This window comes from Meriones unguiculatus, chromosome 11, assembly GCF_030254825.1.
Source record: "Meriones unguiculatus strain TT.TT164.6M chromosome 11, Bangor_MerUng_6.1, whole genome shotgun sequence".
Taxonomy (NCBI): domain Eukaryota; kingdom Metazoa; phylum Chordata; class Mammalia; order Rodentia; family Muridae; genus Meriones; species Meriones unguiculatus.
This window is the reverse complement of record NC_083359.1, coordinates 26,541,010-26,566,270: the sequence shown is the minus strand read 5'-3', so window position 1 is coordinate 26,566,270 and position 25,261 is coordinate 26,541,010. Positions and strand designations below refer to the sequence as shown.

Here is a 25,261-nt window from a genome sequence, read left to right as displayed (position 1 = left end):
TAACTATAAGAATATATCAAAACATATAGTTGAACTATGGGATGGAACAAGGAACTGAGTTTCCATCACCTACTTCAAGGATATTTGTTCCAAATAAAATTTGATTTAGTCTCAATTAAGGAAAAATGGACAGTTAACACTGGGGAAATAAAAGGCAAATATAGTAGTCTATAGAATTATATTGTTTTCCTCTTACTCCATTGTTCTAGGCTCTGACACAGTCTTCCTTGTTCAGGAATGAGCCTGTCTGTCCAAAGTTCAATGCGTATGCATATGCAAAAGAACAGCACAACAAAAATTATGTAAATTCAATCAACTGGCTGGCAATATTGTCTCGGCACTGTCTATGCAAACAAGTCGCTCCATTTGACTTGAAATTCATTCTGAAAATGAAAGGCAGTTTACTTGAAATTCAAAATACCCTGCTTAATTTTTTTCTTTTGCATCCAAGGAATCATTCTTTAGAATCAGCACAGCCTCTTCTCTGCGTTAAATCTGTAAAACAGAAAGAAACATCTCCAGCCAGCCATGCTATCACAGCTCAAATGATATTTATTTCTAGCATGTTGCCAAGCTTAAAACCGCAATACTGATGCTATATTATCTCCCAGCTGCAATTAGAGGGTGGGGAACTGTGACTTCCACATCCGAAACCAATTCCAGAGGGAATTACAACCCTGCCTGCTCTGAAATTTGAACAATGAATTAATTACTGTAATGGAGCATCTAGGGAGGAAGAATGGGCACCCAATCTCAGCCATCCTGTCAAAGGGTTCAGCGTGTTCCCTGTGAGAGGCAAGGACTAGAGGGGAAGTAGAACCCAGCCTCTGGGGAAAGAGTATAGTCTGTGGTGTTAAATTTTCAAGATGAGCGTCAGGACAAAACAAAGATTTACTTCATCCATTCAAGTAAGTATTAAATGTCTGCTGTGAGCTGGGCACCAGGCTAGCCAGTGGGAATAGTGTGAGGACTGAGCCATGGAGAAGATTTCCACCATCAGATGTTCTTTCAATGTTGGGACAACAAACTTCTTCCTGTAGAGACAAGGCAACAAATACTTTCTACTTTGTTGGCTATGGGTGTCTAGACAAATCTTACTACCTAAACCAAAGATAGGACCAAGGGTCAGAAAAGGCCCAGAGTGACTGAAGAGAAATAACTTTGAAAATTCAGGTGCTTGTTTCTAGCTTTCAACTAAGGTAAAGGGCAGCTGAGTGTCTTGGAGTCCTGTTCTTTGAGTGGAGCTAATAACAGCATCATTACAGTATTGATATTTATCAAAAGCATGTATTTAATGATATTAGCAATAACCTCATGTGTGGTTGAGACTATTAATAACAGTCTCACATCTGACATGTGCTTCATCTGACACATGCTTCACATCTGACATACTAGACACCAATCAGGTGATGTGCTATAAAGGTGTTTCACATGTGATAGATACAAACGCTAAAGAATGGCTTGTAATCATCGTTAGAACCAATGATAGTACTAATGTGTTATTGTCATTAATAATAAATAGCCTCTTCCAAATAACATTGACCATGTCAGATATGGTGGCACTTAATCCCAGCACTGACATAGGAGAACTGAGAGTTCAAAGCCATATCAAGACCGTGTCTTAAAAAAAAAAAAATTAACCCAGCAATTAGTAAATGAGGGTGCTAATTTGCACAAAACTGCTGAGTACATTCTTATAAGAGACCCTCCCACCCCCATCGATGCCTCAGAGCTTGAACTTCTCCTTTTCCTAAGGCTAATTCCATACTTCAAACCGTTTTATGATATGGTTGACAATGGCAACCCAGTACACCATTTCTTCCTGAGTTCAATTCCCTGCCACCACATGGTGGCTTACCGCCATCTGTAAGGGAATCTGATGCCCTCTTCTGGCCTGTGTGTTTCCCACAGGCTCATGTATTTGAATGTTTGGTCCCCAGTTGATGGCCCTGTTCAGAGAGGTCCTAGAACCTTCAGGATGTAGTTCCTTGCTGGAGGAAGTATGTCACTTGGGTGGGCTTTGAGGCTTTACAACCCTCACATGAGTGGGTTTCCTATCACTAGAACTCCCTGAGGCTGAGGGATCATCTTGGGAAGAGATTTATTTAGTTCACAGTTTTGGGGGTACTGTGTACCCTGGTGTACTGACATACATGTTTAGCCCTAGCACTTGAGAAGCAGAGGCAGACAGACCTCTCTAGGGTGAGGCCAGCCTGATCTACATAGTGAATTTCAGGCCAGCTGGGCCTCCATACTGAGACCTTGTTTTAAAGAAAATGGCATTTTTAAGCAGATTTTCTTACTCACTCCTCTGAGATACAAGACCCATCAGAAAGGTTCTCATGAGCTTTTATTAATTTTACAGTTTGCATCCATAGTAATAGGTTTCATCACGACCCCTTCATACACTGTCATTATACTTTGCTCTCATTCATTAACCCCCCTACCTACTCCATGCCAATAACATGTATTGCACTGTCCTATCCCCAACCCCTTAAAATATGCCCAGTGATTCTTTCTAGTTCCGTGGCCTAGAAACACACATGTGTAAATACCTGTAGATCTACAACACATTTCACTTATCCACTCACCTAGCTCCATTCCCTGGCCATCGTGAATGGTTCAACCATAAACACAGCCATGCAATATCTCTGTGTGTTGACTTAGAGTCTTTGGGGTATATATCAAAAATGAGTCGCATGGCACTTCTATCATGTCAGTTCTGACAGCTCAGTTTTTGAGGACCTTCCATAGAGATTTCCATAGTAACTGCCCAAGTTATGTTCCCTCCAGCTGTGAACAGGCTTCCTCCTTCCTCCTCCTCCATTGTCATTTACTTTCTTGCTGACATCAGCTTAAATTCGCACTTCCCTGATAGCTGAGGATAGTGAACAATTGTATCTATTTTGAGAACTATCTTGGTGGGTTAATTAGCCCATGTATTGGTTTGGTGATTATAGGTGTTTAATATTACAGTTACCTGTGCTTCCTGAGTATGAGCCCCATTTTCATGTACAGTTGCCAGTCTTTCCTTTTGCATTATATATACTGTATTTTCACAGTGGAGATGTTTTGTTGTTTTTTTGTTTAGAAGCTTTCCTGTACAGAAGCTTCTTAATTTCATCTAATTCTCTTTGTCAATTTAGGGGATTATTGCCTGAACCTCTGAAGTCCCATTCAGGAAATCCTTTCCTGTACCCATATCTTGTTTTCTCACAGCAGTTTCAAAGTCATCCAATTTTCTTAGCACCGTTTACTCAAGAGGCATACACACACACACAGCACATGGATATAAAAATGACTCATTTTTTAAAAAGTCTTTTTTTTTTTTTACTTTTTTCTATAAAAATTCGACTTCGTTAGTCTACATATCTGCCTTCCCAGACAGCATCAGATTCTGTTACTGTGACTCTGTAATCGAATTTGTTTTGGAGTGTTGCATTGTCTCTAGCATTTCACTGTCTAATAAGAATTGTTTTCAATATCTAAGGCCATTTGTGCATCCGTATGAATTTTAGTTCCATGAAGAATGCCACTACGATTTTGATGGGAATTTCTATAAATCTGTAGATTGCTTCTAGGGACCTTGCTATCTTTACTGTTAATTCTGGCCATCTATGCACACAGAGGGGGGTTCTTTCTATCTTCTAGCATCTTAAACATTTGCATTATGAAGAAACTATAAGTTTATTCCTAGATATTTTTTTAAAGCCGTCATAAGACATTTTTCCCTTACTTCCTACTTGGAACATTCACTGTTGATATCCAAAATAGATACTGACCTCGGTATTGTGAGCAGTTGATAATTTTCTGTGATGCTGTCGGCTCTAAAGAGAAGCTTCTTTGGTAAGGAGTGTGAGCTTCACTTATCCGTGAGCGTGAGGGTGAGTACTTAAAGTGCGGTTAGGAATTATGCTGTGCGGTAAAGCAGCAAGAGCAGCTTCTCCTCTAAGACTCATGACTCCACTAACCCCAGATACTTAGCTAAGTGTTCAATACCAGGCATGATTTCCCTCCTTTAGGGGTATCTTTCAGGGCTGGTCATTGTTATGGTCCATAGGCATCACAGACAGGAAGGACTATAGATTGCCCTCCTGTTTGGGCAGCTTACATACTTAGCACTTGCTAGTACCATGAAAGCTAATCTTCAGAGAATAGCCTTTCGGGTCAGACCCAGCTTGAATCTTCTAAGTACATGGTCATTGGCAGTAGGAGATGACCTTCAACCTACAGGAGGCAACCAAGAGCAACAACTATAGCCTACGTTGTTTGGGGAGTCTCTTGGAGGCTATGATCAACTACTCAAAAAGGTTTCTCATAGCAGGCGCCGGGGCTTTTGCTAGATGGCCTGTGGCTCATGAGGGGGACAAGTGGCAGGTCCAGTGGCCTTTTTTAAGCATTCTTAGTGTTATTACTTCTCCCTTCCACTCTTCCTGTAATGACTTCTCTCCCCTTTCCCAGATAAGCCACCCTCCATATTTTCCTATTTTCCCGTTCGAATCTTTTGGATCTTGCTAGTCTCCTCTCTAGCACCCCATCCCCCCATAGTTCTTTTTCACTTCCAGGTTTCTGCCATTACTCCGAGTTTCGTATTTCCTTCTGAAGATTTGAAGATAAAAACCACAGATAGGAGAGAATATGCGACACGTGTCTTTGTTTCTGTCAAATTTTAAAGTTCTAGGTACAGTTTTCGTGGCTGCCGGTTATTCAATCTCAGGGATGAAGACAGATCAATCTGTGATTTCCCGATTGTGATGGTTTCTGATTATAATTATATAATCGACTAGATTGACTGTTCCTTTATGTTATGCCAGTTATTCCTTCAATCCCACATGTTAAGTTTGAACTCTTGGTCACACCCCACAGTTTGAAGGCATTGTGATCATACCCCTTTGCTTCTCTTACCGATATTTGAATACAGGGTTGCATCATTCTTCTCTTCCATCCCTGGCATTTTTTTTCCTGCCCACTTGAGCCTTCGCGTAATGCCTTCTGCCAGGATTTTCTATTTGGTTTATTGAGTTTTCATTTCCAACTCTTTAAAACTTCTTCCCTCCCCGCCCCCCATCTGAATCTTAATTTTCTTGATGAATTCTTCTCCTGTGTTATGACTTTCCTCTCTAGGGTCCCTGTTGAATTTAGCTGCCTATTTGTATACTCTGTTACAGTTTTTAAAACCTTCCACCAGCATTTCATCTATTTGGTTATCTCTGAGTCCCATAGATGGGGAATTGTGTAGTTGTGAAGGAGTTGTCTTGTTTTTCATGTTTTGGGCGTTTCTGTCTAGCAATTTGTACATATCTCTTTATACACTTGGGTCACGGAACCTTCATACTGGAGTCTTGAAGGCGCAGTCCCTAGCACCATGCATCTAAAAACATCCTTAGGGGACTGGAGAGATGGCTCAGAGGTTAAGAACACTCACTGTTCTTCTAAACGTCCTGTGTTCAATTCTCAGCAACCACATGGTAGCTCATAACCATCTTTAGTAAGATCTGGTGTGCAAGCAGAACGTTGTATAAATAATAAATCTTTAAAAAAAAAAAGAAAGAAAAGAAACATACTTAGTTACAGTCTATCAATGACCACAGCTGAAAATGGCAAATTACTATAGCATGAGCTATAAAGTAAAAAAATTATTCAAAGTATGAAAATAGTAATGAATGTGATACAGGGAGGAGATGGGGAAAGAGGAGAGAAAGGAGAAGCCTAGTTAAATAGATGGAAAGGGGGAGATGTGGAAAAGAATGTCGTAAGTAGCAATGAAAGAAATGAAAGAAAAATTTTAAAAGTTCTCCCCATAGTGAAAAAGTCTGAAATTAGATTAGTGTAAGAGGAGAAACAAAAAACTAAATTTAAACACATTACTTTGTAAAGGCCAATAAGGTAAAATCGAAATACTACTCAAGATAGAGGAATGGTGGAGGAAGAAAACAAAGGGAGGGACAGAAAGGAAAATGAATAAGAAAGATACATAAATAAAAATTAGATGGATGTAAATTAATACAATATAGTAAATAAAAACATGTGCTAAATATGGAGGGAGAGAGAGAAGAGGTGGGTATCAGTTTATCTCCTTTCTGGGCCCTCAAACTGGGAACTGCGAGTACACACAGAGGGGGCCGATAAAACTGTGACCTCTCACCTATCCTCTGGTTTATGTGGACATGCGACTGATATTCCTCAGAGTTTTCTTCAGAGGGAGGCACTCTCCTTCCTTGCATATGAGGGTGTCTGCTGGCCACATTTGGGTTTGCAGGATATGAGATAGGTATGCTCTTCCATCTGGGGTGGGTGATTTAGCTGGGGAAGGGAGGGTTGCCTAAACTTATTGAGAAGCAACTAGAACACAGGGGACGTGCTTTCATACTTTTGGAAGTTCAATGGTTGGGGCTCTACAGAACAAGTGGCTTCAGAATTTTATCTAACCCCTGACTTCAGACGCAATTTCCATCAGACCTAAGGGTAAGCCTGAGTGGGTGAGTGTCTCCCTTCATACACTTCCTGCCCTGAGACAGCCCCCTGCTCAACAGCTGAGCCTTCCTTCCCCAAGCCCCACGCCACGCCAAACTAAAGCTCCATGATCTTTAAATGTTCCCCACACTCAGGAGCCCAAGGATATAGCTCACTCTTTAACACTAAATTCACACTCAAGATGACATTCGGCTGCTGTCTTCGTAGTTACAGTATGGCAAGATGGGATTCGTCTCCACTGCTGACCCAGCTGCTAGACAAATTTTCTGTCTCACCACAATCCACTGGGTTTGACTCTCACGGATGTTGTGGGCTTATCCTGGGGGGAATCCCTCCTAGCCTTTATCTGTCTTACCTTTTGGAAGCTGTGACTGAGTCTCCTCCCATCTACCAGGTTCTGTGTCACCTTCTTCTCTATCACAGTTTTGTTCCTTTCGCTTCATGGATTTCCTAAGCTTTTCCTCTATTTCTTTTAAGGATAAACTCTCTTTATTCTTAGTTTTACCATCTCCTTCTCAGAGTTATACAAAGACAACCTGTAGCCTGCCATCTTACCTAGAAGTCCACAGCTCAGCTTTCTATAATCCGCCCCTCTCCAACTTTCTATTACCACTGGGATACTATTTGTACATTATGTGCCATGATAAATGACAAAATGATGTTCAGAAATATGACAAAGGTTGCCCCAGGTCGCAGAGCTAGTAATTGATAAACCCAGGGATGTAAAAGCTGGCCTCTCTACTTCCCAGGCATGTACTCTTAACATGTCCATCATAGGACATGCAGAAATGTGACTCATGATGCCATGTTCCCTGCCTGCAGTGCTATGTCAACCTGCTATTCTGGTACCAGTTCTTCTGTGGTTTCTCCGGCTCCACCATGATCGATTATTGGCAGATGATATTCTTCAATCTCTTCTTCACGTCCTTGCCTCCCATCATCTTTGGAATTCTCGATAAAGATGTCTCTGCAGAAACACTCCTGGCATTGCCTGAATTATACAAGAGTGGCCAGAACTCTGAGGTGAGGAACTCCAGGAGCCATGGGGACACAGCTCCAGATTTCTCCCTGACCTCTGACAGTTCCCTGCAGGTCAGAGAAAGCATATTGGGCTACTGGTCAGGAACTCTACTGTCCAGCCACAATTCTGTCTCTTACCCTCCTGTATGACTTTAGGTGATGCTGACCGGTTTTAAACTTGCTGCTAAGAATGTTAAATAAGCCTACTAAGTATATTTTAATAACGTCTTAATTATATCACATGTCAAATGCCATAGCTCAAGTGGAGAGTACATGTGATAGGATCCCAACCCTCCAGGATGTGAAGTACAGCAAATTAAACCTCCAAGACCAGTTTACAAGTCCATTTTCTGTTCCTCTAACAAAAAACAAAGGGCTGTGTAATGCCACAAAAGATTTTATTTATCTCATAGTTTTGATGCTAAAGTCTGAAAACAGGCAACTCTGTGACACCAGCATTAATCCCATCCAGAAAAGCATTTTCCCAAATGAGCAAACCTCCTTCCTCTAGGCACCTCTAGGTCTTAAACATGACCACACTAAGGACCAAGCTTTCAACATAAGATCCCTTGAGGATACACTCAAGTGGCATCTAAACCATAGCTCCTGGTTTGAGGTTCCCTATGACTAACAGCTAGTTTCCTTCTCATTAGTAAGGCACTCAGTGAATGCTTCTGTTTCACTCTAAGGAAGGCAGAACTAGACCTCAAGATTATAACAGAGGCTAGAACTAGTTTTATCCGGTAAACTTAAGGGAGCTTAGGAAGTCACCAAGTAGGTTTCTAGAAAGGCTGTACTGAAGCCTTTGAACAGTTTAAAGAAACAGTCCAAGGGATGGGACTAGCCAAGGCACAGACAAGAAGGCTGGATAGAAGAGATGGGCATAACATTGGCTGCTTCCAGAGGAGTTGTAAGAAAAGAGCTTTGAAACACCCAAGAGTACAGTACGTGCCTTGGCACCTGATGTGAAGAAGAACAAAGCAATAGGTGGTGTCTTAGAGCCATTGGTTACTTTGTGGACAGCCAAAGAATCAAACCAAGCCCTAACCCAGAGTCAGAGGAGAAAGAAATACAGCAGCCCTAGCAGCCAAAAAGAAGGGAAGGGACGCAGCCCATCTCAGGCTCTTCTAACTTTACTCTCCCCACAGCCATGCTGGCTACAGAGTATGGTCCTTGAGTATCTGTCATTTTTTTTAAAGTATAATAAACTATGTTCCCTTTTCCTCAAGAAGGGAAAAAAAGCGAAGCACAGATGAGAAATCTTGTCTTGAAAGGGTTGATCTCTGACTCTTGGGAGCATTGATCCTGTCTATGAATGAGCTCTCCTTCTCAGACGACACTTAGTGAATCCAGAATAGCAGTAAGAGTGACAGCTAATGCATGGCATTGTCAGTGAAATTGACAGTACTTCTTAGATACCAAAGCACCATTGCATTTAGTTCCCTTGAACTCCATATTTTATGGGAAAAGAAAGCATTTCTCAGAGAAGATTCATAATTTCCACAAAATAATGTGTGTCTGTGTGTGTATGTGTGTGTGTGTGACAGAGCTATATAACACTGTTCATTTGTAGCTAAGGTATGCAAGGTAGCTAAGGTATGTCAAGCCCAGCCACACACAAGGAAAGTACTTGCAAAGACCAGAGGCTTGCCAGGATGCTGAGCTATTGGTATGTTCTTCCCTGCAGTGCTACAACCTACCAATGTTCTGGATGTCCATGGCTGATGCATTCTACCAGAGTCTCGTCTGTTTCTTTATTCCTTACCTGGTAAGTCACATGGTCGCATCATGGACATACAAGTCACAATGGGAAACTCATCTTCATTAGCCAAAATCAAGGCTAATGGTATCTTTTTTCATACATCATGGCAGAGATTACAAATTAGTAGCTGGGTGCATCCAACCTGGCTGTGCAAATTTTCATTTCTAATAGCTTTTGAAAAACCAAAAGATGTTATTACATCTATTCTCATGGGAAAACCATCTGGAGTTGGTTCATGGCCTTGCTTAGATATGGGGTTATGTTGTCAGAAATCACGTTGTCTGATTTCTGCCTTCTCGTCTTACAGCAGTGGCCCCTTCTCTGTGCCTGTCATGTGCTGTATACTATCACCATTAAATTATATCATGTTTGTAATTCTCCTGTCTTCTGAAGTGAACTACAAAGGATTTGGCCCAGCTTCCCAAAGGAAAGAGGCACAATGGGCAAGATGACATCGTATGTGCCTTATTCTCTAAAGTTCCTGACCAAGAACCAAAAGCATTTATTTTAGTTAAGCTTCCCATTGCTATGGGGGGAAAAAGTGACCAAAATTAACTTAGAGAAGAAAGGATTTATTCAGCTTGACAGTTCAAAATCATAGTCTGTCTCGAGGGAAATCAGGTAGGGCCTTGAGGCAGAAACATAAAGGAAGGAAGTGAAGCTGAGACAGAGGCATGCTGCTTACTGGCTTGCTCCTCAAATTGCTTGATCAGCCTGCTGGCACCTGGTACCTCCAGCCCAGGAATAGCACCCTCCCACATCAACCATTAGTCAAGACAGTACCCCACAGACTTGCCTACAGGCCAGTCTTATGAAGGCATTTTCTCAACTAGGATTCTGTCTTCCCAAATATATCTAGGTTCACATCAATCTGACAAAAACCATCATACTGCCCACTCCTAGACTCACCCACTGTCTGGACTACAATTTCCTTTTATAATCTGGTCTCAGCTGAGAATGTCTCTACTGTGCTCCCATGGTGTCTGATCCTTACAACATTCACCCATCCTCTTACAGTATTCAATCACCTGCCCTGCCTCATAGACCACAGACTCCTTAAACACTCCTTACACACATACCCTCAGCAATTAGTGAAGTGCCTGGGAAAAGCTCAAGAAAGCCTTTGTTTACCCATTGCACAGTTGTTTCCCAGCCTTTACCAGAGCAGAGATGTTCCTAAGCAACTGAATCCCACTCATTTCTTATCTTGTCACTTTCTTGAATCAACCTCGTCTTTTTCCCCATCTCTCTTCACCATGTTTCTTCCCATCCCTTGACTCCTGGCGTCATTGTATTGAACACATACCCTTAAATTCGCACATGACCAGGAATGCTTACTTGACACTGCCTGTTTGCTCTTCCTCCTTAGACCTATAGAGGTTCTGATATAGATGTCTTTACTTTTGGAACGCCAATCAACACCATCTCCCTCACCACCATCCTCTTGCACCAGGCAATGGAAATGAAGACATGGGTAAGGACCCCACAGGCCATTGAGCTTTAAAATCATGTTCTTGTTCATTGGATGCACTCAAATTTCTGAGTTCTCTTACTAAATATAGTTGATGTAGCTCAGTAAATTCATGCATTTCTCATTGTGACCTGTAAAGCAGTGGAATTGGCATTGTTGGCCTCAGTATCCAGCTATGATGACAACATTAACACACATAAATCACTGAGATAGTTCCAAAACCAGATCTATGCTGATGAAAAATTCAGGAGCACTGCAGAGCGAGGAAAGGCTAGCCTGAATACAGCTGAAGCTGTATACATGAAACTATTTTCTATTTAACTTAATTACCACATATCAAGCATTTTCAAATATCATATTTTGGCATCTTAATTATAAAAGGCAGGCTGTGGAGGAGGCTCAGTCAGTAAGGTGAGGTCCTGAGTTTCATACCTAGCACCTGAATAAAAGCCAAACATGGCGGTGTATACCTGCAGTCCCAGTGCCAGGAAAGCAGAGATAGGAGGATCCCTGGAGATGGTTAGCTATCCAGTCTAGCTGAACCAGTGAGCCCCGTGTTCAATGAAAGACCCTGTTCCAAAATATAAAATGGAGTCTGAGAAAAACAGACACCAAAATCAACCTCTAACTTTATAAAATACACACACACACACGTACAACGAAAGAACTATCTTTCTGAGTTTCACTCATCAATAACTCTAAAGAGCTCAAAATTATATTCCAGGTTTTGACCTACATTATTTGCATGCATTGCCTCATTTAACTTCACTATGCCCTTGGTGTTAGATTTATTTTTTATATTCCCACTTTACAGATTTAGGAACAGATATAGCAAGATTAAGAAACTGGCTCCAAGCAGCTCATAGAAGTGAGTTTTGAGCCCTAGCACTCTGATCCCTGTGCTTTTTAACTACTTTGCAAACCACACGAAGACATAAGATTTAGTGGCATGTGGAGCCCACAGTACAGAAAGATCTTCCCATAGTCATGTTGAAATGACTGTTTCTGAGAGCACATGCACTAGAAATTTAAAAATGCTCCCAAGTAGGCTCAATGCATGTGTACATTCTGCAATGAAACTTTCCACCTCGGCCCCAACCATCATCACAGGCTACAGTCAGAGGCCAAAAAGAGGTACCAAAAGAACTGCTGGGTCTGAGAGGTTTCATCATGGAAATCTTATTCTTTAATGACAACAAAGTGATAAACCTGGCTGTGCTTCTTTTGGTGTGCATTCATGGTAAGTTTCTTGATGGGTCACCAGTACCAGAAGAGGCTACAAAGCCATGGAAAAGAGGTCAGGTATAACATGCTTTCTAGGAGGCAGAACACAGACTTGCCAGAAGGGAGTCTGGCTCTTTTATATTAGGGGAGTTGAGGGCTCCATTTATTGCTAATTCAGTTATATTTACCCTACAAAACAAGCTATGGAAAATATGGTATTGACAAGCTTCTGGGGTATAGTTATATCAGAAACAGTGAGTGAAGGATGTAAGAGTCAAAGACATGATTTTGATATTATAATGGAGCCCAGCTCAGGAAACTTTCAGAACTCCCCAAAATGAAAACATGTTATTGAAATTGAAGGTACAATCTGTGGAATGCATTCTAGATCAGAAAGCATGAAGAGAGAGAGAGAGGAAGGAAGGAAGGGAGGAAGGAAGGAAGAGAAAGAAAGTATCAAATTGGGAAGTAAAATTGGAGACTCATCTAGAATGACACACATGTAATAAAAAGTTATTAAAATGAATGGTGATTGGGAAAAATGGCTCCGGTGTTCATACCAAAGGAGTCACAATGTAAAACGAAGAGGGGGAAAGTAAATAAGCAATATTTGAAGAGCTCAACATTCGGAATTAAAATTAATCAAAATAGATATGGCTACACCACGTAAATGTGAATAGTAAAACTGTACAAGACCAAAAAAGACGCAGAGATAGTCTCAAGATCTTCTAGTGCTTATGGGAAGTTCCAGTGTAAATCTTCCTGGAACTTGCCTAGAGGACCAAAGCAAAAGCTGCTCAAAAACAAAGGCTTAATTATCTTCAAAGACCTGAAGGGCAACAATTGAAGCAGCAGTAAGTTAATGGCCCATTAATGTATATAATTAATCCGTGTTTATTTTGCTTTTTAAAATTAATGTCATTTCAAATAAACTATGAGGTTTATCATTCACTAAAAAAAAAAAAGGAACATAATGAATTCGGCAAGAATATTCTAAAACAATAGGTAATTGATTTAACTAAGAAAACAGAAATATTTCACTGTGCATTTTTTCCTTAGGTATTCTCATTTTTCAGTATCTTTAACTTTAGCTTAATCATTAAATATCACATAAAGTAAACAAAAAAAATCATGGTGAACAATAACCTCTTGCTAAGTAACAAAAAAAAAAAAAAAAAAAAAAAAAAAACACCATGGCATAGGTTTTCTTTAAGGTTAAAAAAAATCAATATGAGAACAAAGGTGAGCTCCACAGTATTCCAGTAAAACTACGCTCTAGCAAAGCTGCCTGAGGGGAAGACATGAAACCACAGTAGGAATGAAGATGATAATTGGTGTTTAAGCATAAAGTTTACCAAAGCATAGTCAAGACAACTCAACAAATAAAAAAACCTAAATCCTGTCCCCAGAAACACCAGCTCCACAGGATTATACAGTGAGTTTGATCAAACTTTTTTATCTTTTACTATTTTTTTTTCATGGACTAGAAAATAAGAAAGGAGACTTGTCTTAGACTATTTGGGATACTATAGCAAATAGTATCTGTAAATATCTGTTTACACGCAAAACTTGTAAACAGTAGGGCTTTCTCAGGTTTCTGGAAGTCTGAGATGAAGGCACAAATAGTTGGCGTTGAGGACAGGAAGTTGGGGAGGGCCTATGGTCTAACTCCTCTATTTCCAAGATGTCTTACTTTGTAGAAAGATCTCTCTAGGGGAGGGAGCCAAAAGTGGACACTATGTGCTTATATTATAATGGCAAAAGATTCTCCCCCTCTGGCATCTTTTATAAATCCATTCTTTGTCCAAGCCCTTGGGACTCAATCGCTTTCCCAAAACTTCCTACCTCCTCTGGTCTCACATAGAACCTTAGATGGCCACACAGGAACCTTAAGGAACACCTACGTTCAAATGACAATTATCTGTATTCCATGGCTAGAGTAATTTTGGTGCCCCATGAGCACAGACAATCCAAGAATAGAAAATCATGTAACTGAAACATTCTGTTTTGGTAAATCTTCTCAACCGAATGTCAATGGTGAAGAAGTACAGCCACGGAACTTTCTTATCCTATTAGCAGACTGTAAGCTAATAAGAGACTCCAGAGCAACATTTCCCAACCTGTGTATCATGACCACCTTGGGGGGTTGAATGACTTTTTCTCAGGGATCACCTAAGACCATTGGAAAACATGTATGTACACTACGACTCATAACAGTAGCAAAATTCCAGCTATATAGTAGCAACAAAAATAACTTTGTGGTTGAAGAATGCCACAACATGAGGAACTGTGTTAAAGGGTCGCAGCATTAGGAAAGTTGAGAACCCCTGCTTTAGAGGGTGATTTTTAAAACAATTGGAAGGGTTTAAAGTACCCTCGAGATGGGATATTCTCCCAACACAGTTGCAGGGTTAAATTCAGCAGCCTCCATGCAATCGCAATGGCAAGCAACCCATTCTCTGTGCTACCCTGCCAGGCACAGCCCTTGGGGGTTAGGTAGAGTCTGAAGCATTTGTAACCTATGCTGTTTCCTACTTACAACTGGCTTATAAGGCATAACTTTTTTATGAAAGTCAAGGTGCTTCTATGCTTAAAAATGAACAAGCTAGAAGCATATCATCTGCGTAGACATGGCTCCCAAATAGAATGCTGAGTGAAAGAAAATGCAGTTAACTTAGTCGGCTTGGGGGTGGGGAGGGTCCTAACAAATGCTGTAGGTGGTGTGGCTAATACTCAGGGAAATGCTGTGTAATATCATTCTTAAGGTTACAAGTCCAAAGTCGGCATCCTGGCCCAGGCGTTGTCTGGGGAAAGCCTTCATTCCAGGTTTTAGACAACTGTCTTTTATTGTACATCTTGAGAAGAGAGGTATGTCTTTTATTGCACTTCCCTGAAAGGAAGAAAAAGGTGTCTTTTCTCTTGTGTCTCTTCTTATGAGAGCACTAAATCTATTCCCAGGTACTATCAGTTGAGAAATAAAGCTTCACCATATAGATTGAGGAGTAAACAGAAACATCAATTCGAACAAACAACTGGCATATATATACATATATATAAAGATAAAGTAAGACTACATCCATAAACATGTATAAAACTTTCCTAAAAATGATGAATGCTAAAATTAAACTCAAGAATAAGAATAGTCAGGCCGTTTAGAAGAAATATCTGGTTTAATTGTATTTATAAAGCTTAGTATACTTGAAATATTCATCTCAAATAAATTCTACTATCTAGGATGCTCTTAACCATTACATTTTTTAAAGAGAATTTTAAAAGCTGAGTCAGTGTTCACAACCCAGCTAGGTAGAGCAATATGTATAGTTGATCCATTCAATTGCTCATTTTGCATTTGATGTGGGCCTCTTCAGAATGGTTTAAAACAAAGGTTAACTCAGCTGTGTGCATTTCGCTGCCCCATAACCTGATGAGAACCTCCAACAGCATCTTCTTTGTCTTCTTCACAGACTGTCCTCCATGGCCTTGTCCTCCTCGGCAGCTTCTTGATGTACTTCGTGGTTTCCCTAATATACAACGCCACCTGTGTCACCTGCAACAGCCCCACCAATCCCTACTGGGTGATGGAAAGGCAGCTCTCAGATCCCACGTTCTACCTCATCTGCCTCCTCACACCAGTTGTGGCTCTTCTACCAAGGTTTGAGCTCTTGGGCAATGCTCTTCAAAATCCCCAGTCTCCCCTAAGTCCCCATAGCCCAAGTATATAAGCTACACCTCTCACTGCTGTGAAGAAATTCCTGACAAAAATCAACTTAAGAAAGCAGGGGTTTGTTTCAGCTCCCAGTTTGAAGATAAAGTCAGTCCTGGCAGCCCATCATATTGGGCTCAGAAAGCACACACACATGAATGCTGGAGCTCAGCTCACTTTCTCTGCATAGCCCAGGACCCCAGCCCACATCCAAGGTGGTTCTTCCCTCTTCTGCTAAACCTTTCTAGAAACACCCATGCAGGTAGACCCAGAGGTGTGTTTCCATAAAAACTCTAAATCATTCAAGTTGACTGGAGCCTTGAGATTGTTGTCCAGAGAGAAAGTGCTAGGATAAAAGAACAATAAGCCAGAGGATATATATTATGGACCCTGGTCCCAGGTTGGCCATAGAAAAGCAAAATGGCCTCCGTTGTGACATGTAATGTGTGAGCCGTCATTCTACCTCCCTGGCTTATAAATTTTGTTGTGTGGTAAGGGAGCACTTTTTTTTAAAGCTCCCTAATCTTTTTCTATTAGTTGGGGAGTCTTGTGCATCTGTGCCTGCAGGAAAGGCAGCAGTCCCAGCAAGCCCCACACAGTGCACACAGAAAGAACTTCCTGTCACCACAGAAAAGTTCTGTGAAGCAGAACTTCAGATTCCTCTCAGAAATTTTTAACTTTTCATGAAATACCCAACATTTTAATATCACTTAAGTTTAAAACACGTGTAGCATTTTTTAAAAAGCTCTGTTATCCAGATAAATCATTCATGCTCACGTGCTATTTTCTGAAGCTTCCAACCTAAAAGCTTCAGCTTTCATGTTTTCAAAGAAAATACTATCAGTAATAGTGCTTCTCTGTGGTACTCCTCTCATGTTTGATATACACTGCGTAACCTCAAAGTTTCTTCCTTCTATCAGCCAAGTATTAGGCAAAGGTTCTAGTCCTTGAAACAGCTGAATGCCCAAGAAAGTACCCAGATGGCCCCATATTTCCAATACAAACCACAGTGGGAGCAATGTTCTCCTAATGCAAAAGCCAGGGTTCCACTCTCCAGCCCCCACACTCCAGTCAGAAAAATGGGTACAGTTCATAACAAAAATTTTTGTAGGTCAAATTTAGACTTTCTCTTGCCTCGTGATCTCATCATCATCTTGCGCATCAGAACTGAGGCAGCAGCTGTCACTGCAAGTTAGTAGGTGGGCGCTGGCAACACTGTGCAGAACTGTTTCTGCCCTGCAGTAGGTGGAGGGCCATTAGCAACCTTGCTTCAGCCACCTTTCTCACCTTCCTCAGACATCTCAGAACCATGACTTCTGGTACAGAGTCGGAGAGTGAAAATACTACACTGGCAAATAGTATGGAGGTTAGCAACGTCACAGGCTCGAGTTCTGAATGGGGCCTCCCACCTTGACTCCTACAGCTTTACAGCTCATCTCCGCCCGACCTGCTTCAAATTCGGGGATCGTTAATGTGCTTAGACACTCTAACGGCCCCGTACCCTCTCACTTACAGGTTGCTTCTTCCTCCACCACAGCTCTTTACCCTTTGACCTCATGGCAGCACAACCATTCACAGAAGTTCTGCAGTGGCCCCTGCCTTCCTTGGAGTGTAGAAAATACCTGCTATCCCCACCAATTGTGTGAATATCTGTTACTGGCAATTTTCCCATCATTCAAATTCTGTTCATCTCTTCTGAAGGCAGGATGAGAAGACCTCTGTGTCTTATTCAGCCATTGTGTAGCAGTTGTTGTCACGTGATCTGTGCTCTGAAATGAGTGAGCAGTGGATACTAGACAATCAGAAAGATGAATAGAACAGGACTCTTGCTTCTCACAAGTCGTCGTGCAGCAGATGCACTGTACATAAGTCTGTCATACAGGTTTGAAGGTGCCTGATCTCTACAGGCTCCTCAGAGTGTACAGTAGGCAAAAATTAAGAATAAGTACAGGCCTCAAGAATTCAGTTCCCACCCACCCCTTCTTCCATGCAACCCTGGGGTCAAAAAGCCTGAGAAGGTCTGGAAGGATCACATCCTTGTTGGGAAAATTCCATCAGAAATGTAAGGGTTGGGGGGGAACTGAGGGGATGTTGTTTTGTATATGTGTGTGCCACCTGTATGCAGGTACCTGTGAAAGCCAGAAGAGGCGTGTCAGATGCCTGAAGATAGAGTTACAGATGGTTGTGGGCCACCTGGTATGGATGCTGGGAACTAAATTCGGGTCCTCTAGGAAAGTATAGAGCAGCCCCACAATTAGATTTTTTGTTGTTGTTGTTCCCTTGATTTTGAGATTAAGCCAGAGCTTAACACAGCCAGAGAGCTTCTCTATTCCACATCCCTTTTGGAAACTAGAAAGAAATTCATAAGTCCAGTGTTTTTCATTGAATAATGACTGGAGCCAGAGTCTTACAGAGTTACAGCAGCAGCTTAAGAAAGGCCTTTGAAACATGTGCAAGAACTGTTGACACACGTGGAATGAGCAGATGGGCATTAGCTTGATGGCGTGCTGAACAGATGAGTTTGGGAAACATTAGCAAATATGTACTTGCTAGTGACCATGGCATACAGGCCAAATCTTTGCTTATTCTATGTTATCAGCACAAAGTTGAATTCTCATTTAATTCTATTTACGAAGGTCAAAGGGATTTCTTCTGATAATGGAGGGATTATTCTAATAGTTGTAAAGATTCCTGACTTACAACCTTGGCATAATTCTTGTTTGTTTATAGAAATCCACATGATAGAATGTTTGCCATAGAAAACTGTTCCTGGCTTCAAGTTAAAGTCACATTGCTCATAATATGAATTGATCTTACTCCCCAATCTTGTGATAAGTAGGACCACTAATCTTAGTCTAGTTAAGTTACCCAGGTCAAAAGGACATCACAAATCCCATACAACTAGTCTTACAGATTTAAAAACAGAACAATACACCAAGCTTAAGTCCTAGAGCGACCTCTAAATCTTTTTCACTAGTTGTAGTGAACACTACCAGTGTTTGGGCCTCTTCCCTTGACCTCTATGACATAGGCTTAGACTCTTCCCTCTTCTCTTTCTTTCCTTTGCCACTCACAGGCTGGATACACAGAGTGAGTGGCAAGCCTTTATCCCAGGTTCTCTGCTCTCCTAATTTTACATTTTTCTCCATGGACACAGGAATCACTGTTCTGAACTGAAAATCTTTTTTAACAGATGCTTCCCACCACAGGCCCCTCCTTGATTCCAGCTGCATTTCTCTAGCTCATTCCTCAACTGCACTGTGCATAGTTAGTCTGCAGAGAACAGAGAGCACCTAAACGTTGTTTATGATTCACCATCCAAACCTTTAGAGTTCCCTTCAGCTAGTGCCAGGGCCCCGATCACCCACTGGCCATTATCCTTGCTATCCCCTGGGGCTGTGTATCTATATTTTGCACAGCAACAAGTCACTACCTCTGCCTGTGGTATCTTTCTTGGATCTGCAATTTCCGTTTCTACAGATGACATCATAAACAGGCCGCTTACCTCACACCCCAAATTATACAATTTTGTCTCTTACTGGGGCTTTTCCCACTATCAGTTACTAACTCATCAAAGTCTGATCTAGACATGCATTTGTCAGTCACAAAAAAAAAAAAATCTTCCCTGGGCCTCTATAATAAAATGCAAAACCAAAACCATGGTCCACAGTCCCTGTCTACTCTGGTCCTTCCATCCCCATCTAGGATCTGTCACTTCAGCCTGAGTTTTGTGGCTCACCCAGGTACCTGAATGTGCAAAACCTCAATCCTCAGCCCAAGTGCTTCTTCAAGGATGGTCTTCAGATGAGACCAACCTTCTTTCTGTCTATCAGCAACCATGCTCTCCTGCAGTAGGAGAGTAGAAGTTTTCTCTTGTTGAAAGCTTAATCCTGTTAGACATGACCAGTGTGGGAAACTGACACAGGTTTGTTGACTGAAGGATGGAGGAGAAAGGTGGCGTCCTGGAGGAGAGATTTAGACTAGGGAAATTTCAGTTTCCAGACAAGGAGTCCACTCTTTCCTGAAGCATAACCATGGCCCTATTCACTCATTGGTGAGGTTAAAATAAGGCAAAATTTATCTGAGCTGGAAAAATCTACTAGTCTTCAAAAAACCCTTGGCCCCTGTGGGTTCATTATGCAACTTTCAAATACAGTAGAATTAGAGATATTCTCTTAAGAGGCTTTAAAATTAGCATGGTAAATATCCTCTAGGCCAGGTGAGCTGCTCTTTAGATAACACTCAGAAAGGAGAATGTGGGTGGCCTGTGATACCAGATAACCGTATACTTAACCTTCTCACCTTCCACCTGGCTAAATTTGGATCCAGAAGATGAATTTAGAGCTTCCTGAAGGCTATATGCAGCTTGGCAGGAAGAAGGCCAGGCAAAGTGAGCTACAGATCTCAGGCCTTTTCAGGAGACGTCAGAGATCTCACCTCAGTACCTAGGGGTGTCAGTTCCTTTGGGTAAAGACTCATTATATAAAGTTCCAAAAAAAAAAAAAACACCTGACATTTGCACAGTACATTAGAGACTAGATCTAGCAGATCTATGTAGACCTAGAGCACTTGGATCTAACCATAGCTTGACATTGGACAAACCCCTGGATTAGTTTCCACCTCTGTACACAAAAGGAAACAAAAGTATAGTTGTGAAGTATATACCTATACTATACTATAAAAGTATAGTGTGTTCCTCAGACATGCTAAGAAATGAGAAACACAGCATCAGACAATTCCATTAAAGTACAAGCATCACAAAATACACTCACATTAACTAAGGCAGCAATGTCCTCAGGTGATCGAAGCATGTGTGCCTATCACTGGTCAAAGACAACCTGATGGTCCTTGACTGTACCAGGCACATGGATTTCTTTTTGAAAGAATGACTCAGTGATCAGCAAAGCTCTTCAAACATCCTGATAGAGAATGAGCATTAACTGTTATATTTTGATGATGTTATCACGCTTCCTCCCCACCACCAGAGGCAGCCACACGTAGCTTTGAGAAAGATCACAGAAAGTCCAATAAAGATGATCTCTGAAAAGTTAGATTCCGGGATTCCATTCAGTGCTGAAATTTTAAGAGTCAACAACTGTTAAGAAAAGTATCGGCTCAGGACCCCCAAGACCAAGTACTTAGTACAAGGGAGATTTATTTACCTCAGAGGGACAGAGGGCAAGAAATAGGAGACAAAGACAGGAGAGAAAAGACAAGGGAGGAGGGGAAGGGAACAGGGAAAGGTTGTTTGTCCTGTGTTGGGATGAGGTGTTTAATTTTAATTGGGCATGTTAATTAGTTACGTGAGCCAAAGGAGGCTTTTGATTGCTGGACTTGAATACTTTGATAGCAGGGCCTTGGTAATCAGGGAGGAGGAAGTGGCCAAATAAGGTAATAGACCTTGGTGGCTAGCTTTAGGAATGTAATCTAATGGTTTTTAATGAAGGCCAGGCAGAGTCAGGCTTGCCACACTCAAGCTCACCCAAATCCCTTCAACAACAATCCAAAAACTGTTTTGTTTTGTTTTGTTTTGTTTTAACCAGGTACTTTCTCCTGTCTCTACAAGGGACGTGTGGAAAGTCTCTAATCTCGAAAGCTCAGAAAATTGACAAGCTGCCCATAGACAAAAGAAACCTAGAGATCCAGAACTGGAGAAGCAAACAGAGGCCTGTCCCTGCCTCTGCCTCTGCTCCTGCTGCTGCTGGCACTGTCCACACTCAACCCCCATGCCGCGCAGCACCACCTGAAGCACAGCAGGACTTAAGAACCAGTGCCTCAAAGAGCCCTAGCTCTGCCAGGCAGAAACATGTGGAAGACTGGATTCTCCAGGGTCCAAGGAGCAGCAAAGAGCACTCGAGAGATGACGCATGCTCAGGAGACACCTTGGCTAAACTCTCGTCTGGGGAATGCCTTCTGGGCCCAACCAGGACAATGGCTCCCGCAGCCTATGCCAGGGGTCAGAAGGATGTGTCTCGCCACTCAAGCAAAGGCAGCCATCGCCGGTCTCAGAGTTCACTGACCATATGAGGGGGCTATAGAAATCAGAGATGGATACAAACTCCAGCCCAATCACTGAGCGAGTGACCAAGTCCCCTTTGTTCTCTATAAGGGAATGACTGCCAGTTTTTATCAATTCTTCTCACCAGGGTTGACTTCCTTCAGGAAATGCTGCCCCCAAAGGATTTGAGGAAAACTGTCAGGCCAGCTGACTACTTGCTTTCTTCTGTTGCCAGGAAGCACATCTTGAAAACAACAGTCTGGACAGAGATAATATGATTTTACTGCATTGTGCTTTCATAGCCAAAGCAAATCCTTATGCCTTTCTAAGTAAGTAAAGACTATGACCCAGTGTAAGCAGACAGCAAGTATCCACAGCTCCAACCAGTATTATAAACCTTGGGAATCTATCAGACATGGAAGTTACTAGGTTTGTCAAACCATCACCTCAGGAGTTCAAGTTTCCACACGAGGGCTTCATTTCACGATGACGACAATACCATCCCTTCTGTGCACAGAGTTGGGTCTGCTTCTTTCCTCTAGTCCAGTGGTTCCCAACCATCCTAGTGCTGTGACCCTTCATACAGTTCCTTGTGTTGTGGTAACCCCCAACCCTAAAATTATTTTGATGCTCCTTCATACCTGTAATTTTGCTGCTGTTATGAATCATAAATATTGGATATGCAACCCTCAAGGAGGTGGCGACCCACAGATTGAAAACCACTGATCTAAGCCAAAGACATCTACATCTAAAGATGAAAATGGGATTTATAAGTAGTACAGTGGATACTACCAAAGACTGTAGGGTTACAGCTCATGTAAGAAACAAGAATACACATATAAAAGTTTTTTCACTAATGGACCACATGCCCCACCTTCTAAGGAATATTCCAAAGGACACGGCATTCTCCTCATCAGACTATTTTGAAATAAAATTCCTCATCCTCATTCAACACTTACAATGGGAAAAAAAAAATCAGAGATGAGAGCTTAATACAGCCTCCCTCAGGAAGAGACCCACATGACAGAGCAACTATGAATGCAAATGGACATCTTCAAGCTTCAAACCTACACTAATCAGCTTATTCCAGAATGTCATGGCCATCACTGACCCATGATTCAGCTAAGTTAAGCAGTCATGGGGAAAGAATTACATCGCGTCCCTAGAAACTTGAAAATGCTAAAAATGTTAAAGAACTCAAAGAAGTGTTCCTATAAAAGGCTGTCAAGAGAATCTAGATCTGCTATGGTCTATTCCAACTTTTTAAAGAGAAGTCAAGCAGTGTTCTTTGCCGCAGTCTCCCCTGAGAAAGTGCCTACACACTGGGGGGAAAAGGTCCAAGGATATCCAAGCCAGTGCGTTTGTACCTACGTCATCATCACCAGTCATGAGTTGGCCTGTCACTTAAGTAATTCCTCAGGAAGGATACTCAGCAAAAGCTCAACTATCAAGATGACGGTGGCAGAGTGAGCTGACTCCCTGTCCAGCCTTGGGGAAAACAAAGACTGGAGGAGCCATTTGGAGCATCATCCTCAAGTTCTGCCCTGTACTGATGCCAGCATTAGCCAGAAGGTGGGGACTTAAGTATCATACAGGAAAAAAAGTGGTATGGTCATGCAAGAGGTAGGGGGATGAGGGGTAACCAAGCAGGCATACATTGTTTCAAATAGAGAGATTCATCAGAAGTTGGATCTCACCCCCTCTTTTTCTATGAGACTCCTGCCTGCTGCCAATAATCAGAAATCCCAGCAGTATATTCGAGAAAATAACAGCACTCCAGTAGATTGGAGTTTAAGAGTTTGCTCTTTCCCTGTAGTCTTTAAAGGACCTTGAAGCAGGCCACCATGCTTGCAAATTAGGTATAAGCAGCTCTACCTCCTGGTGTAAAGAGTCCAAATTACATGAAGTATACCGATGAGGCTTTGAAAAAGCAGGGGCAGTCCCGAGTAGGAACAGAGGGAGCCTCACTTCAGAAGGAGAAGAGGAAACAGGAAAACGGAAAGAGAACAGAACACTCTACCCCTTCCTGAAACCCACACTCTTCCTGGCATCCTGATGCTGCTCTTTTTCTTGCCTGACTGACCCTCTCGGTTTACCCGGGATGGTCCCATTTTTAGTTCCTCACATGCTGGGGGAGCCTGGCCCAATGTGGTCACAATGTGGTCACTTACTCTGGCCATTCTCATGAACCAAACCAACTGTGTGCCTGTCTAACATGCCACCTCACTCAGAGGGAAGCTCTGGCGTTCCCTCTATAATGTAATGGTATTGATTGTGTGTAGTATATATTATGTGTGTATAATCTTTTTATTGATTGACTGGAAACATGTCATCATTTTTTAGAAAGAAAAAAAATAAACTTGGTTTTTCCATAGTTCCCTACCAATCTGAAATTCTTATTCTTTGGATATATTATCAATCCTGGTCCTGAACATTCATTCATTCATCCTTCTTTGCACTTATTCATTTATCTATCCAAGAAACTTCAGTAAGTCCTGACTAGATAACTTACAGTGCAACTTGGGCTGTGAAGAACTCAATACCTAGCTTGTACCTACCTTCCCAGGGCTCAGGGCGTTAGGACTATTTGACCCAGTGTGAGAGTGGAGCTCAGACTGCTCTGTGGGCGGTAAGGATTGGAAGCCACACATCCAGCACGTGCATTCAGGAAATCTCGCTCAGCTGCTTCTCTCTTAACCAGAACCTAGGCTGAGTTAGGCGTCTCTCTTCATCATTCATTGTCAGTGTGAGTGCGCAGAGCACAAGCATGAGGAGGTGAGTTCGAATCCCCATCCCTATATAAGAATCTGTATGTACTGAAATGTGCTTCTAACTCCAGCTCTGTGGCAGAGGGGTGAGGTGGGCAGAAAGGAGAGGATCTCTGAGACTTGACAGTTGCAAACCTAGGTTCAGTGAGAGCACTTGTTTTAAGGCAAAGAGGAATAAAATTTGGATCTCCATTCTTCTCCATCCTCCCTGCGCACACATACTACACATCAGACAGACATCAAACAGAAATGTTCCCGGGATTATGTTGTCCTAATAACTGTATGGGGTTACTGTAGTGTGTGCTAGATACCGTATATTACCACCTAAACCCACTGCAGCCCTGCAAGGTGAAACTTATCTAGCTACTACAGCAGCTTCAACTGTATCCACCGCTACCTCAAAGTTCCATGCATTGACCTCATCCTTACTTTGCCTAATGTAATGGAGTTCACATGTATCTGGGACCACCCAGCTGAAGATCTGGTGTCTTCCGTCCTGCATGGTCTCTTATCCCAAGGAGGCCAGCTGAGCCTTGTCACATGGTTTTAGAATTGTAAGAGGGGGAGAAAGCTGCATGGCTTCATGACATCTATGCTGGGAGCTTGTACACTTGCTCACCACCAGGTGCCACGGTGGTCAAAGTTGTCCTTGCTTTTACATGAGAGGCACTCTAAAGAAACTGAATGTCATCTGCAGCCATCCTTCCCCACCTAGTAGAGGGAGACAGGGAGATAAAGAAAGTCACATAAAGACACAGCGGTCCCAAGTCACAGTTAGCAAGTCTCAGGTGGTATTCTGAGAGTCTAAAAGCAGAGGCTGTGTGCTTATCCAGAGATACAC

The 25,261-nt window shown here is 42.0% G+C and overlaps 1 protein-coding gene across 5 annotated transcripts in view; it reads left to right on the top strand.

The window, feature by feature from the left end:
* Atp10b (ATPase phospholipid transporting 10B (putative)) overlaps window positions 1-24,038 on the top strand; it is a 311,951-nt gene extending 287,913 nt beyond the window's left edge. For all 5 annotated transcript variants that reach the window (XM_060363835.1, XM_060363836.1, XM_060363837.1 and 2 more), the window contains 5 exons: window positions 7,297-7,497; window positions 9,182-9,262; window positions 10,626-10,730; window positions 15,416-15,603; window positions 21,198-24,038. In XM_060363835.1, the coding sequence (XP_060219818.1) occupies window positions 7,297-7,497; window positions 9,182-9,262; window positions 10,626-10,730; window positions 15,416-15,603; window positions 21,198-21,681 (1,059 nt within the window). In that variant the 3' untranslated portion in view covers window positions 21,682-24,038. The remainder of the gene's footprint in view (window positions 1-7,296; window positions 7,498-9,181; window positions 9,263-10,625; window positions 10,731-15,415; window positions 15,604-21,197) is intronic.
* The last annotated feature ends 1,223 nt before the right edge of the window (window positions 24,039-25,261 follow it).